The sequence below is a fragment of the Dama dama genome, chromosome 18, assembly GCF_033118175.1.
Source record: "Dama dama isolate Ldn47 chromosome 18, ASM3311817v1, whole genome shotgun sequence".
Classification (NCBI taxonomy): domain Eukaryota; kingdom Metazoa; phylum Chordata; class Mammalia; order Artiodactyla; family Cervidae; genus Dama; species Dama dama.
In genome coordinates this window covers 36555686-36571323 of record NC_083698.1, presented here as the reverse complement: position 1 = coordinate 36571323, position 15638 = coordinate 36555686, and the positions used below count along the sequence as shown (strand labels likewise).

General features: G+C 35.7%; 1 protein-coding gene across 5 annotated transcripts in view; it reads right to left on the bottom strand.

The window, feature by feature from the left end:
* CACNA2D1 (calcium voltage-gated channel auxiliary subunit alpha2delta 1) overlaps positions 1-15638 on the bottom strand; it is a 513972-nt gene that overhangs the window by 82841 nt on the left and 415493 nt on the right. For all 5 annotated transcript variants that reach the window (XM_061165139.1, XM_061165136.1, XM_061165138.1 and 2 more), the window contains exons 11-12: positions 8858-9016; positions 3963-4067 (exon numbers count right to left, since the gene is read on the bottom strand). In XM_061165139.1, the coding sequence (XP_061021122.1) occupies positions 3963-4067; positions 8858-9016 (264 nt within the window). The remainder of the gene's footprint in view (positions 1-3962; positions 4068-8857; positions 9017-15638) is intronic.

Below are 15638 nucleotides of genomic sequence, written 5' to 3'. Positions count from 1 at the left end.
CATAGTTTTCCACATTAGAAAATTTAAAAAGCCATTGAACTTGGAAGCAGAGTGCAATGAAATGTGGCATAACAATGTTTTCAGAAATACAATCCTAATTGTCTAATTCAGAAATCTGTGCTCTGGATCTCTCAGTCCCTCCTCTTTCAAGGATCTCCATCGAAAAGGGGGTCCTCTTACACTGCTGGTGGGAGTGCAAACTAGTACAGCCACTGTGGAGAACAGTGTGGAGATTCCCTAAAAAACTGGAAATAGAACTGCCATATGACCCAGCAATCCCACTGCTGGGCATACACACCGAGGAAACCAGATCTGAAAGAGACACGTGCACCCCAATGTTCATCACAGCACTGTTTATGATAGCCAGGACATGGAAGCAACCTAGATGTCCATCAGCAGACAAATGGATAGGGAAGCTGTGGTATATATACACCATGGAATATTTCTCAGCCATTAAAGAGAATACATTTGAATCAGTTCTAATGAGGTGGATGAAACTGGAGCCCATTATACAGAGTGAAGTAAGTCAGGAAGAAAAACACCAATACAGTATACTAACACATATATATGGAATTTAGAAAGACAGTAACAATAACCCTGTATGAGAGACAGCAAAAGAGACACAGATGTATAGAACAGTCTTTTGGACTCTGTGGGAGAGGGCGAGGGTGGGATGATATGGGAGAATGGCACTGAAACATGAAAATTATCATATGTGAAACAAATAGCCAGTCCAGGTTCAATGCATGATACAGGGAGCTCCGGGCTGGTGCACTGGGATGACCCAGAGGGATGGGATGGGGAGGGAGGTGGGCGGGGGGTTCAGGATGGGGACACATGGACACCCATGGCTGATTCATGTCAATGTATAGCAAAAACCAATACAATGTTGTAAAGTAAAAAAAAAAATCTCCATCAGTTATCCTTTCTCTGTTTTCTATCTATAAGCTTTCTCTGTCTGGATATCCCTTTACTAACCTTAAGTTAAAATAATGACTTAGCTCTTCCATTGTTAAAAAAAACATGTATGCATGCACACGTATGTGTGCAAAACTTCACCCAGAGTTGGCTGTCTTAATTTTTCCTAATATTTCTTAGCAAATTTGCAAATATTTTAGAAAAAAATTAGTTTATATTCAGATTTCTATTTCCTCATTCCTTGATCACTTTTTAACCACTTGTCAGTGTTCGAAATTTACTCATAGCACTTTACATAAGAGAGCTAAGCCAAAGTTCCACACATGGTCCCTTGTTTCTAGAGATATGATTGTCAGAATCAATGTCCATTTAAAACAGATATAAATGTGTGTTCATATACCTATGTAAATATGTATACATGTATAAGAGTGTGTATCACAGAACTTTGCTACAGCCCCTAAATTAGACTCCCATTAAAAAAATGTAGTTTCTAATTCCAAGGATATCTTAATTTTTCTTAGCTAACTATACATTTCTTTTAAAAATCATAGAAAGCACTGCCTACTTACTTTTCAAAGTTTCTTTGGAACTCACAGAAATTCTATGTCCTTAGGAGAAGTGTGTGTCCTTACAGCAGAGAGATATTATTAATAGGCAAACAGCAAGATTGTTGAGTAAGATTAGATTCATCAGTTTTAAACAGTGAATGTGATATGAATCATTTCTTATGTGGTTTAGAATGTCACAAAATGACTTTGTTTAAAACATGGAGTTCCTATAAAAGGTGAAGGAGATGAGAAGCAGTGTTTCAAGATAGTAATATTTAGATTGGACATTTTTTGGATATATACATAGAAAAATGGCTTTCAACTAGTAAATTTTTCATTTATTCAATCAACTAGACAATTCGTGAAAATGGAGGGTAGGATACAGTTGTTTTCCTTATGACATAAAATCTCTTTTATGGAAAAAAAGAAAATTATGATATGCTTCCAAGACATGTTATTGTATCATTTCTGCATGCAAAAAGAGTTTTTGGAGAGGAAAAAAATAAATAACAAGTTTATTATTTTTCTCTTTTTATACACTTAAATTCTTTTATTTAAACTTGTTAAACTTTTTTGTACTTGAAATTAAAATATATCTCTGCCACAAATTGCAATACAGAATGCAATATTCATTACCATATTTCAGAAACTCTTCCAAATATTCAGAGGTGAATGATAATTCTGCTTGTTAGTTTGGATGATATCAAAATCAAAGAAAAGATGATTTAACTAAACTTACATTCATTAAAAAATGAAAAGCACTGGGGCTGCTACTTATGCACCTCTATCATAATAAAAAATACTTAACCTTATGACTAGAAGATGCTAAAAAGACCTTTCCAAATTATCAGTGTATGATTAATTATAAGAATACTGAAGTAAATATTAATAGAAATGAATTTAGATTAAATTTATTTTATTACATTTGATTCTTCAAAACATGGTAATTTTATATCACTGAGAATATTTAAATAAGTGAAATATTCCTTAACCCAGATTATTTTTTATGATTATGAATTTGTTCTATAACAGAAATCATGCTTCCAACTTTTGTTAGACACTTTCAAGTTTTATTTATTGCCATGTATTGAGAACTAACTCTGATTTTGTGCTTCTCATAGGATGCTGAGAGTTCATAGGTAAACAACACAAAGGCCTAGTCACGTGGGACCTTGTCTTCCATAGGGTGAACAGGGAAAAGAGCTCATGGGTAGCCTAAGTGTGAAGAGACTTGGGGGGCTCAGACACTGCACTACGGGATCAGAGCGCACGCAGCTGAACCACCATCAAGTGGGAGGAAAGGAGGGCAGGGTCATCCTCCCAGCGGTGGTGACTGCCCTGAATTCTGAACAATGAGTAGTAGCTACTAAATAAAGTAAGAAATGTACATCATATCTTAACACATCTGTATTTTCCCATTACTTTTCATTCTAATGATATTTCTGAAACAAATATGCACAGTAACAAGATACCACTCGAAACATTTATAGCTTATTAACAGTTCAGTCCATTTATCAACTTTTTCAAAAGGAATGGCTCTTCTATATAATCAAAGTCACCAGATGTTTAAAAAAACTTAACACCCACATTAAGCTTATGTCATATGACATTATACTTTAATAGCATATGCAGTATCAAAGAGCTGAGTATTAAAACATTTTGTAAACAATTCAAAGTTATACATGTGTATGTTGTCAACTCTTTGAAAGTACTGGTATTTTTGAAGTGTTTCAAAAATTTTCATCAATACTCTACCCTATTATCCACAGTATTTTGCCTGCCAATATATATATATAACTTATGTATATTTACCTAAATGTATTAATTTATAATTTTCCTTTTTTTTAATCCTTCACACACACATAAAACAATTCATTAGCATTAATGATGAGTCAATGATGAAAGTTCTAATTAAAAGCAAAGTTGATAGGCATTTTACCCTGAAGGGTCCCTTGTGAAGTATATAATTTCTGTTGAAGTTCTGAAAGCATAAGACGTAAGCGATAATTTTTCATTACTTATTTATGGATCCTTGGCATTTTAGGAAATTAAGTTGAGAATCATTGTCCTCTTAAAAAATATGGAGAGTATCAGAAAATTACAAAAAGCTGACAAGTAGGAGTGGTAGAAAAATAGTTACATTTGGTATCTTCCACAGTATCAGTAGGTTCAGCTATACTGGTAAACTTTCAAAACAGGCCTTTGTACAATACTTTTCTCTGCAGTAAACAATCAATGAAACAAATATATTCTATACAGCCTCTATATAGGTTCAAATTATTTTATTAATGAATTAGTCGTAAAGTACTTGTGAATTTCACAAAAGATATTTAACATTAAATTCAGTGATTGGCATATAATCCATGAGCTGTATGGCTTTATAATCAGCGCACTAATGTTTTAACCAAAAACACCTTCCCTCACCACTCTTGCCATACTCTCTTAAAACCACCTAAATTAATATTAAATTTAAGATATCAGAAAAATTACACTCACCTTTTTGTCTTTGTTGTATTTGGTAAATATCTCCTGAGCTCTCTCTTCTCCTCCATCCGTGAACAACATGATAATCTTATTGCAGTTGGCTCTAGACACATTATACTGTAAAATATATCAATAAAATTATATATCATTCATAGTAAAAGGGAGGGAGTATAGAAGCAAAATGGAAAGAGTGTGCAGGTTGCAAGTGATGACTGAAGTATCTGCCCAACAGTCAATTCTAAGAACAGGTTCCTGGATATAGCCAGGCCTGTGCCTGCCTACATAGGGCTCTGCCTCATTTTAAACACCCACCCCTCTCCCTGTCTTTGGGTATCTGATCTAATGTCAGATACCTAACCTTTGAGGACTTTCCTGACAACTGCATTGCAAATTGCAATCTGCCCTCCCAAGCTGTATTCTTCTTTACAGCATTTCACGTTTGTTTACATGCAGTATATAATGTTTGATTTTTGTTAGTGACTTCCCCCAATAGAATATTAAGTGCCAAAAGGGTATAAAGTTTTGTCTTTTTTGTTCAATAGCTTCCTTGTCTGAACAAATGCCTAATACATAATAACCTCTCAGGGGTTAATTAACACATGGGTTTTAAAGTGATTAATGGACATGGTATCAATTCTATACCTCTATAATATATACCAGAACAAAAAATAATATTAATAAAATGTACATATCCTTTCATGTATATTTTCAATCCATTTACAAATATTTGTTCCTCTCTTTACTCCTCCTTCCTCCTACTTTATTCAGTTTACATTTCTGAAATTGTAATGCTGATCCCAACACACAGTGCTCTTTCATATTTTGGTAAATGTTAACAGCTATTTCCAGGATATTGTCTTATCTGCTCTCAACCTGTCACATATATTCTAATTCTGAAAGGCTCAATTCCAATGTTAAATCCTCTCTTACATTTTTTTAAGGTCCCTCAAAGAGCTGGATTTAAGAAAACAATGGATTAGCATCAAAGGCCACATGAAATATACAAAGCTGAGCTTCTTTGAGGCCTGAAATTATAATCTCAGCCTTCCTAATGTTGTAAAATATGTTTGCAAAATTGCTGAGAATAAAAAAAAAAAATCACACTAATTTATGACTGCTCAGCTTCTTTGAAAATGTCAGCCCTCTAGTTTAGTGATATTTAAAGGTGATAAAATCTGAAGCTAATTTGTAATTTTATCCCTCTAATGGCCCCATTAAAAAATGTAAGAAGAAATACCTGAAATTCTAATAATATATTTTATTTAACTCATTCAAAAATAGTCAATTCAATATCAAAATACTATAAAAATTGAGAAAATATTTTTTTCTTTCATAGTAAATTCTAAAATATCAGTGTATTCTTATAACACATTTCACTTCAGACTATGCACATTTCAAGCACTCAACACCCACATGTGATTATAGTTATCATACTGGACAACACAGTCTAAAAATCACTAATTCTCCAATAGTGTTTGAATTTATTGAAGGTCCTTATTTCTATTTTTCAAAAAAGGTAAATCACATTTCCTGTTGGAAAAGTTAATGAGGACAACATGTTTTAACTGATGAAAAAAATCCTGTTTCATATATTCTAACTACACTGAGTAATCCATTAGCCCAGTGGCAGTTAGAGCTTTTAACTCAGCATTGTGAAAACTCAAGTATTGACTAACACTATTTATCACATTCAAAAACCATTCTTATCTTGGAAGGTAATTATCTGAAAATCTGACCATAAAATAGTTACATATTTTATCATCAAAATACTTTTGTGAAAGGTGTTGAAATCCTTGAATCTAAAACTAAATTCTCTGATGACTTATCTTTTCTATCTGCATATGGAAAATGGGCAAAATAATATTTACTTAAAAGACCGTCTCAAAAAGTGACAGTTTTTAGCACAGGACTTGGTTTCATTTTTTTAAATAGTGGGGGTATTATTATTATTATTATTATGGAATATAAATATCAAAGTTAGCATACTGCATCTTGTTGATCATTTTTAGTACACTCACAAAAGGAGAAATGAAGAAATGTTTTGTTTTCAACATTTTTTCTCTAAGTAGACTTCTCAGGACTTGTGGTAGAATAGAGTCTACCTCAGCAAATTCCCACTATCTATTTAGATAGATTTGCAACTATCTAAAGAATCACACTGTCACAACAATTATACAAAATTGGCTTGGAAGGAATTAAGGTAAGGAAAAACTTGATTATGTCAATAAAAATACAATGGCTAGGGTTGGTAATTTACTTCAGTGTGGTATTTCATAGCACACTTTGCTGTATCTCTGTAGCTATGCAGCACAGCATCTATTACATATGCACTCAAAATGTTTTTGAAAAATCCATCTCATATATTTGTCAATATTTTATGAAATGCTAACTGAAGACTAATTCAAATCAATGTCTGATTCTATTGGACACTTGATTCAGGGATCTTAAGGGTAAACCATGCCAGGACAAATAAGACAAGGAACAGTATTGTGTGTAAGAAAAAGACAAAACATGCTTCAGCTCAACAAGGCATGCTGTGCTTTTGGGAAAATTATTTTTAAATGAAGAACTGCAATACCTAAGGGACATGTGGAAAGCAAAACATATGCGATTTACTACAGGAATAACTGAGGACATGTTAAAAATCATTTACAACTTACAAAGGCAGTAGGAGAGGCCAATAGAAGTTAGACCATATTTTATAAGTAACTAATAATGAACGTGGGGGTTAACCTGGCCCCTCTATTGTAACTGCCTCTGAAGTAGAACATCAGGCTTGAGACTCCTCCTCATCATTTCACAATAAAAACTTGAATATGAGGGAATGAGTGAGGCCAATTGACAACACTAAGAATAATTAAAATGCCAAGATCTAGAAAACTTGATTATTGACTCAAGAGAAAAAGAAGTTATGAAAAGACCTCACATTCCTTTACTGCAGAAAGGATATATCCTATTCTAGTAATCATCTGTGCTTGAATTTCAAAAGTTTTGAGTTTTCATTTTTATTAATGCACATACATCATTTAATAATCACATGAATTTTACCAAAGATAATTTCCCCTGAAAACTGCAGTGCTGAATTTCTTTGCTTTTCTACTATTTACTTGCTTATCTAATTGTACCTAAGAAAAATATTACTTCAAACTCCAAATAATTTAAAATTCTACCCTCCCATTCCTTTAATGTAGACTCCTGAGCCACCCTCCACCTTATTTTCCAGTTCAGAGAACTTGGAGTCACCCCCACTCCCTTCTCAGCAACCCCTCCTACCATCCAATAGTTACTAGGTCACTCACCTTAACATCACTTCCAATCCAACACCAGGATTTCTACAATAGCTTCTTAACTTAGAACACTCATCAGACCATATCATTCTCCTACCACACTTTCCATTTGCTCTTACATACCTCACTTAAGGATAGCTCATGGCCTTTCCATTCCCATCATTTCTCCTCTACTGCTTATGACCCAGCCATGCCAACAAACCTGCAATTCTTTCAAAGTGCACAACCTCTCATGCTTCTGTGCTTTTTAATCTCTGGTGATCTTTTAATCTGAAATGATTTCCCACTCCCCTCATCATCTACCTAGACTCTACTCATTCTTCAAAATCCCATTTTCAAGGAAAAGCAACAACTTTCTGACTTCTTTGGGTAGGCTGAGCCACTTCCCCGAGATACTCTCAGCAAACACACTATGAATACCCTGTAACAGCACCACTTGGTATATGAGAAACGATGACTCAGCAAGTTATGCTCGCCTTTCTTGAGAGCAAATGGTCTTTCTTGTTTATTTCTACAATTTCATCAATGTGCTATGACAGGAAATTGTGAGGCACTGGGTAAATATTGGCTGAATGAACAAATCAATGAGTCATCATCCAATCAGAGACCTTGAAAACTGTTTAGAAGATACACGTAGGAAATGACAAAATCAAATTTGCAGAAAAGACTAAATATAAGAGCTTATTCAATGACTTAGCAAATTTGATAGGAATTATTAGCTAATTCTGTACCAGCCTCATGCTATTTATGTATTGATTCTTTACCAACCCAACAACTACACACCCATGTGGTTGGCTATATCTGCAGATTCTATGGACATTCCTTCTACAACCCCAGTGAGGGAACCAAGGCTGAGAGAGGTTAAATCCATATTCTCAACCACTGCAATAATATTGCTTTATGAGAAACATAAATCTGAATGATAGCTCCTGCTTTCAAATAGTTCAAAATGAAACAGACAACATGGCCATTTGAAAATATTAGTCTGCAGTATGAGATTCATGTTATAATATTGTTATGATATGGGGTAGGGAGTAGGCATGGAGAGTATAAAACACTAACTATAGACACCAATGACTCATTCAAAGGAACATTCACTTTGGAAGGAATCTCTGCTCTGAGATTTATCTTCTGTACACTTTGATGTTTACCATTTGGACCTTTCTATACTTTTAGGAACAAGCTAAAGACTCAAAACCTGATGTTTAAAACTAAAATATTTCATCAAAAACCACTTGATGATGAAAAGCAAAAGTTTCCAAAGATAGTACTAATTGAGATGAGAACAAATAAATAATATTCTAAATATGTCGACGAGGTTTCCAGTGCTTATTCAAAATTAAATTACCCAACAAATGTGTTTTTAAAATATAGTTTGGGGAAAAAAAAAAAAAAGGATGGAAGAAAAGATATAAAAGAAAAAAAACCTACATTTGAATTTTGGATTAAAAATTTTTTTAAAAAGCTCAAAAGATTTCTAAAGCCTGGACATATATGCTTTCTAAATGAATGAAAAATAGCACTATTACCTAATCCTACAGAGCTGCAACTACCAGGATATTGAAATTCAGATACTATAACTCAATAATAAAAGACAAAGGGGACAGCATTGATACTTACATTAAGCAGCTGTTCAAAAGCAAAACTAAATCCCTTCTTATAATCTGTGATTCCTTTTGCTGTGATATTATTCACTGCATCTTTCAGCACTTTCTTATTTCTCACATTTGCTTGGACAAGGTGCTGAAAACAGCTTACATCCTGGGCATTGCTGTTAAACTGTAAAAGATAAAAAGGTAAATATATAAATGAACGTTAAAATCAATCATGCAATTTTCACTGAATTCATGTTATACTTCTCAATCCTAATGCACTGCTTTCTCTTTGAGAAAGAAAAGTGAGTAGACTGGTAACAAAAGTGCACTAAAGATCAAACAGTAATTTCATATAAGCCCGAATTCCTACTATAACAGAAATTAAGCCTCTCAGTTACATTCCTGAAGCTAGCTTGGTTTCCCTGATGATAAATTTGGGATTTGAGTTATGTGAGGCCCCTTCCAGCTCTCAAATGTTATGAGAATTTAGATTAAAAAAAAGAGAAAAAAAAAACCCAACTCAACAAACAATGAAATATATTCAGAATCCAGAAATGGTATGATGATGCCTGCAGAGAATAGAAGGAGAAACTGAGCATTTTACTTGCCTCACATAAGGAAAAGCTTAATGGAAATACAGTACATGGAATGATAGGAACAGAGGTTTAATATATTTGAAATTTGATGGCAGTCTCACCATGAGAGTTAAAACAGGAAAGTAATCTGAAAGAATCAAGAACAACTAGTGGCCTTTCAGCCCTATCACTCTAGAGGTTATACAAAGAAGACAGTCGAATCATGGAGCAAGAGAAAGGGCAAGCCGGTCACTGCAGAGTTACTGCTGGGAGCGATAAGGGCTTGAAGTACAAAGAGGGTGCAGGAGGAGAAAACAAGCTCTTACAATGTCTGTCTCAAACTGAAAATTTAAGAATGATCACCAAAGTAATTTCACCAACCATACACAAAGTATTCATACAGCTCACAGGATATTTCCAAAAAGATAGAAACAATAAGATTTCAGCAAGAAGACCAGGGAGTTGCTACGGGGGGAATCATCCTATCATTTATTACCTCTGCTGTGTGTACAAGCCGCTTAGGCTCTTGGGGCTAGACTGTCACATCTGCAATAGAATAATAATAATAATAATGAAAACATTCTTGCGAAAAGGGGCTGGACAGACCAAATATTGAAGATATTCTCAGATCAAAAACAAAGGTGTTGGAGAGGGGAGGGCGGCTCAAGAGAGGGGGATACACACACCCACACACACACACACACACACACACACACACTTATGGCTGATCTGTGTTGTACTGCAGAACCAACACAATACTATAAAGCAGTTACCCTCCAATTAAAAAATAAATTTAAAAAAGTGGATCGTAGTCAAAACATAAATTCTACAGAGTGATTACATTCTTTTTCTCTGCGGGCCCTCCCTGAACACGAACACGACGAACCGCAGCGCCCGTCGCTCCGGCGGAACGCCCCCCGGCAGCCTGTGTAGCGCCGGATGTGAGCCAGGGGAGGCGCTGTGCCTTCAGACGTGAGGTCAACTCTCCACACAGACACAAGGCTTGCTTTGTGCTCACTGACTATTTTCTCTGCAGATATTAAGCATTTCTGCTTTTAAAATGACCTGCAATTAAGTTGTTATTATCCATGAGAAACCCTAAGCATAGTTAAAAGACTTGTCCATACTCACATAGGAAATTAGTAACAGAGAGGATTCAAACCAGCACTGTGGCAGGGGTCTGGGATTTTAAGTACCCATGCAGCCCCTCTCAAAATATTATAATAAATCATGATGTGTTCTGTAAAGCAATATAATACTAAGCTCTAAGAGATAATGGATTCTAATTCAGACTGTGAGCAGTTGGATGAAAGTTTCCCCAAGAAATGGCATTTCCTGTGATTCCAAAGAAATATTTCCTTGAAGACAGTAGAGGAAGAACATTCCAGACAAATAGAACACATGCAAAAAGGCCCTTATGTTACAGAAAGGAAAAAAAAAAAAAAGAAAAACCCTCTTAGGGAAACATGAAAATGGAGAGTTTAGGTTAGTCACATAAAAATGACCTCAGGCAGGAGGCAGGGATGGACTGTGCAGCGTCTAATGGAATTGCTGAACATTTAGGAACATATTTTCTGTTGAACAGCCAGTCACAAAAGGTTTTAAGCCAAATGTAAAATAATTTAACCTAGAACTTTAATAGCTCACCTTAGCTGCTGTTTGGGAAGTAGTTTTAAGGTGAGCAAAATGTAAAGGATCAAAAATAAGCAGAAGGCTACTGCAGTAACCTAGCTTACTATACCAAGGGATTTTGTCATTCATAGAAGTGGTCAAAGAGAGAGATTGAAGACTTATTTTGGAGACAGAATCACTAGGCAGCGGTGGAGGAGAATAAGAAAAGAGTGGTGTCTTGAATGACCGCCTGGTTTCTGACATGGGTATCTGGGTGGCCAGAGAAGGGATGGGTTCAGGGACACCTGGGGATCAGAGAAGAGAGGCAGAGAGTTCAAGTGTGGGTGAGATTTCGGTATGTGAGATATACAAACGAAAATGTCAAGAGATCATCACGTGAAAAGCAACAGGCTCAAAAGAAGTCTTGATTAAATATAAAAAAACGGAAAGCTTCAGCAGAAAAATTTGGTTTAAAACCATGTGAATAAAAGTGAAACAGAGGAGGAGTCCTTGAGAAAACTGAGGAGGAGTAAGTTCCCATGGAGGCAGGAAGGAAATCAGGAGATGGGACTGTCTTAGAGACGAGAGGGGAAAAAAAAAAAAAAAACGGTCTCAAGTCGAACACATCGTGGTACAGAGACAGAAAAGATGAGGACTTAAAAGAGCCCACTGAACTCATCCGGTCACACAGGCAGCATCTGGAGGCGGGGTGGAACATAACTGGAACGATGGAATGCACCGAACAACAGTGAGAAGGATTAGCCTGTGCAGAGGTGAGTGTTCAGAGCAACTCGACTGAGAGGCAGAGAAGGAAAAGGGTGGTCCTTACGGGGACCAACTAGGGTCAAGGAAAGTCTTCAAAGCAAAGGGTCATCAGGGCAAGAGAGGATTTATATTGAAGAGAAAAGGAAGAAAATGATGCGGGAAACAGAACAGAGGGGAAAAACAAAGCTCTTGCGAAGACGGGGAAGGACAGGGTACAGAGGGCTTGTAGAGGGGCAACCCTGAGAAACCATGTGCAGTATCCACGTCATTGTTCTAGGAAAGAGGCTGAGGGCCGAATACAGACACTGGGTGTATGGAAATTTGCTGTGGGAAGATGACAGTATTGCTTGTGGCTTTTGTCACAAATGGATAATGAGGCAAGGCCAACAGGAAAAAGGCAGAGGTGGAAGGTTTGCAGGGAGTATAGATAAAACAGGGAGTAAAATTAGAAAAGACCCTGATGCTGGGAAAGATTGAAGGCAGGAGGAGAAGGGGACGACAGAGGACAAGATGGTTGGATGGCACCACGGACTCAATGGACATGGCTTTGAGAAAGCTCCAGGAGATGGTGAAGGACAGGGAAGCCTGGCGTGCTGCAGTCTACGGGGTTCCAAAGAGTCGGCCACGACTGAGTGACTGAATAACAACAAAAATGTCCTACACAGATAAATACTCAGTCCTTTGTCAGTTTTACTTTGAACGCTACATTCATGTACATCATATATATGAGGACAAAGCTCTGATATACTTGTTTTCTGTTTTTAATAAGTTCAAACATTGAAAATTCCGTATCTTTTATTATTATTATTTTGTCTGTGCCACAGAGCATGTGGGATCTTTATTCCATGACCAGGTATCAAACCTGTGCCCCTTGCAGGGAAGAGCGGAGCCTTAAACACTGGACCAACAGGGGAGTCCCTGAAAATTATCTTCAGATCTGTAATGCACTGCCTTTTTTCTCACATCATCTGATAATCTGACACAATCTTAATCTACATATTCTGTTCTGAAAGTAGTAGAAAGTGAGAATCCCCATATTAGAAAGTAAAAGTGAAATAAAATAAAATAAAGCAAAAGTAAAAAATAGATTGCCAAAACATCAATAGTAAAATGTCTGGCCTTAAAGAATTAATTAGAAATTATTACAGGGAATGTTATTATGATTTAGTTAAATCATAAAACTTGATAAAGTTACAAGTTATATAAAAAATGAACATTGAATAATGTATTGCCCTGAGTCTTTCAGTTGACCTTGACCTGCTTTTAACACAGAAAAGCAAAGTATCTCATTAAGTCACTTCAACACAAACTGATTAAATGTAAATTTGATTCATTAAATACAAATTCAGTGATGTATAACAGAAATACCACAATTAAAAATGCATAAATAATGCAGAGAAAAGAATAACTTACAAAGTATAAGTCCCTATGGCAAATTTTATTCTCAAAGAAAGAGATGAGAAATGTGAAAAGTTCCAGCTTAAGTAAGTATATATTTCACAGATATCTTAGGCTTACTTGCTTTTAGAATAGAAAAAGAATAACAGATTTACTTTCATGAACTGAAATTGCACAACTTTCTTTCGACTGAACAACTTTACAACTGAACAACTATCACTCACTCATAAAGCTTTGAAATACTACATGGTGATTGAAAATACACTTAAGGAGTCCTGCTTTTGCCATCTTTTAAGAAAATATTTCTTTTACATATGTACACTTAACTAACCCTAAAAAGTGTGTTAGTTGCTCAGTCGTGTCCGACTTTGTGACCCCATGGACTGTAGCCTTGCCAGGCTCCTCTGTCCATGGAACTCTCCAGGCAAGAATACTGGAGTGGGTTCCCATTCCCTTTTCCAGGGGATCTTCTTGACCCAGGGATCAAACCCAGGTCTCTCTTCATTGCAGGCAGATTCTTTACCACCTCAGCTATCAGGAAAGCCCTAACTAACCCTACAGAGACTCAAATCCAAACTAACATCACACTCATTCCTTTCCTGGTCCCAGAAAATTGAACCAAGTAGGTTCCTTCCTAGAAGTGCTGAGAAAATCTGCTAGCACACTGAGACAGGAAGGTGTGTGGATTAACGTGAGCATCTGGGGTAGAAATCAGGAGGAATGTGTCTCTCTGCCCCAGAACTTAGCCATCATTTTGTTTTCCTCCTTCATATGCCTTGCTCCTTCCTCTTATTACACTTTTCTTCACTTGCTTGTCCACTTACCTCAACATTCTCTCCTTATAAAAGGCTTTCATGATCTTCCCTGATTAGGTCAAATATCCCCATTAAAAGTTCTCATAGGCCTAAATCTATCTTTTATATGGAATACATCATGTTTATAATTCTATATTTCTTTGTATGATATTCTGATTGAACTTTCAACTGGATTAAAAGCCATGGTGAAAGAAAACAGCCATCCTACCACTGTAATTGACATAGTAATAGGTATGCATATAGTTGGTATACAATAAACATAAAAACAATATTTACTGAATGAATATGTAGAGTTTAAGAAAATTAGAAAACAGAGCACAAACATCAATCAATTATTGAGCTAAAGGCTTCTAAGTGTAGGAAATGTATTTTAGTTCTCCATATCTTATTGAATGTGTACATCTGCAAATATACTTTGTCCAAACAGATACTACTAAAATATCCAAATGAAGATGTATGCAGAACACCTAGCATGGAGCCCAACACATAGTATATTTTAAATCAACTGCAACGCTATGGTTTTAAAAAGTATTTTAGTAAAAACGGTAGTATACTCCACATGATGAAATAAGAATGGATGCCTGTATTCAAGAGACAGATTCATATAAGCAATATCAGGTTTAGTGAGCTTTACATAAAGTTCATGAGTGTAATGATACAAGTGTCCCTCAAACATTAGTTTAGTGCTTGAAACAATCTCTGAGCATAACCATGAACAGTAAATGTCAATGCTCCCAATGTACTTTCCTATTAAATATCACAGTCAAGTACACACACCAAATTAAAAGATACTTTAGGGCCCAAACAAATTGTTAATTTCTCAATGAAGTATTTTAAACCCTTGGTTTTATAAAGGCAATGTCTACTTTTTGTTTTGATATCCTATGCTGAATAAGAAAAAGAACCACAAAATATTTCTGAGAGAGGAGGCACTGCGGCGCATTGGATTAATTTAGGATACAAACACTAAAAGGCTGTCATTGCCTGATACACACAAATCAAAGCATCAAATTTCTAGAAAGCAACCTTGTTGAGGAATGGCACCTATAATAACCTTCACGGAGCACAAAAGCTCACCCTGAAGAGGTTGATGGGCTCAAGCAGTTTTCCTCTGGAATGCTGAAGAAGCAAAGGGAAAATAAACCCAAAACTGATGTTCTTCTACTTCGAACTGCAGAGAAAAAGTGACCTATCACAGTCGATCACTCAGTATGCCTTTAATTACTTCATCTATGTATTTCAAATTCTTCTTTTTCCATGAAAAAGTAATATAGTGTAAAATTGTGGGCTCACACTGTGTAGATAGTCAGCAAAAACAAATCAAATTCAGACTGGCCTGCTTTGGAACATGGGTATTTTTTAAAACTAGAAAATACGTGTAAAATAAGCTACACAGTTAACTACTATAAATAGTTTATATAGCAAATTTATGTTATATAAAATAATTTAGATGCAGTATCTAAGTTAAATAAACTGCATAAAATTTTGTGCATCAGGCAGCAGTTACAAATTATGGTATCAGAAGCTATCCACATTCTGGACACCAGATGGCGATGCAGGAAAAGCAAAAGAAAGTGAACAGAGGCTGTGATCTTTAAAATCTAGGTTGTTTTATTCCTACCAAAATATTTTCCCTTTTTTT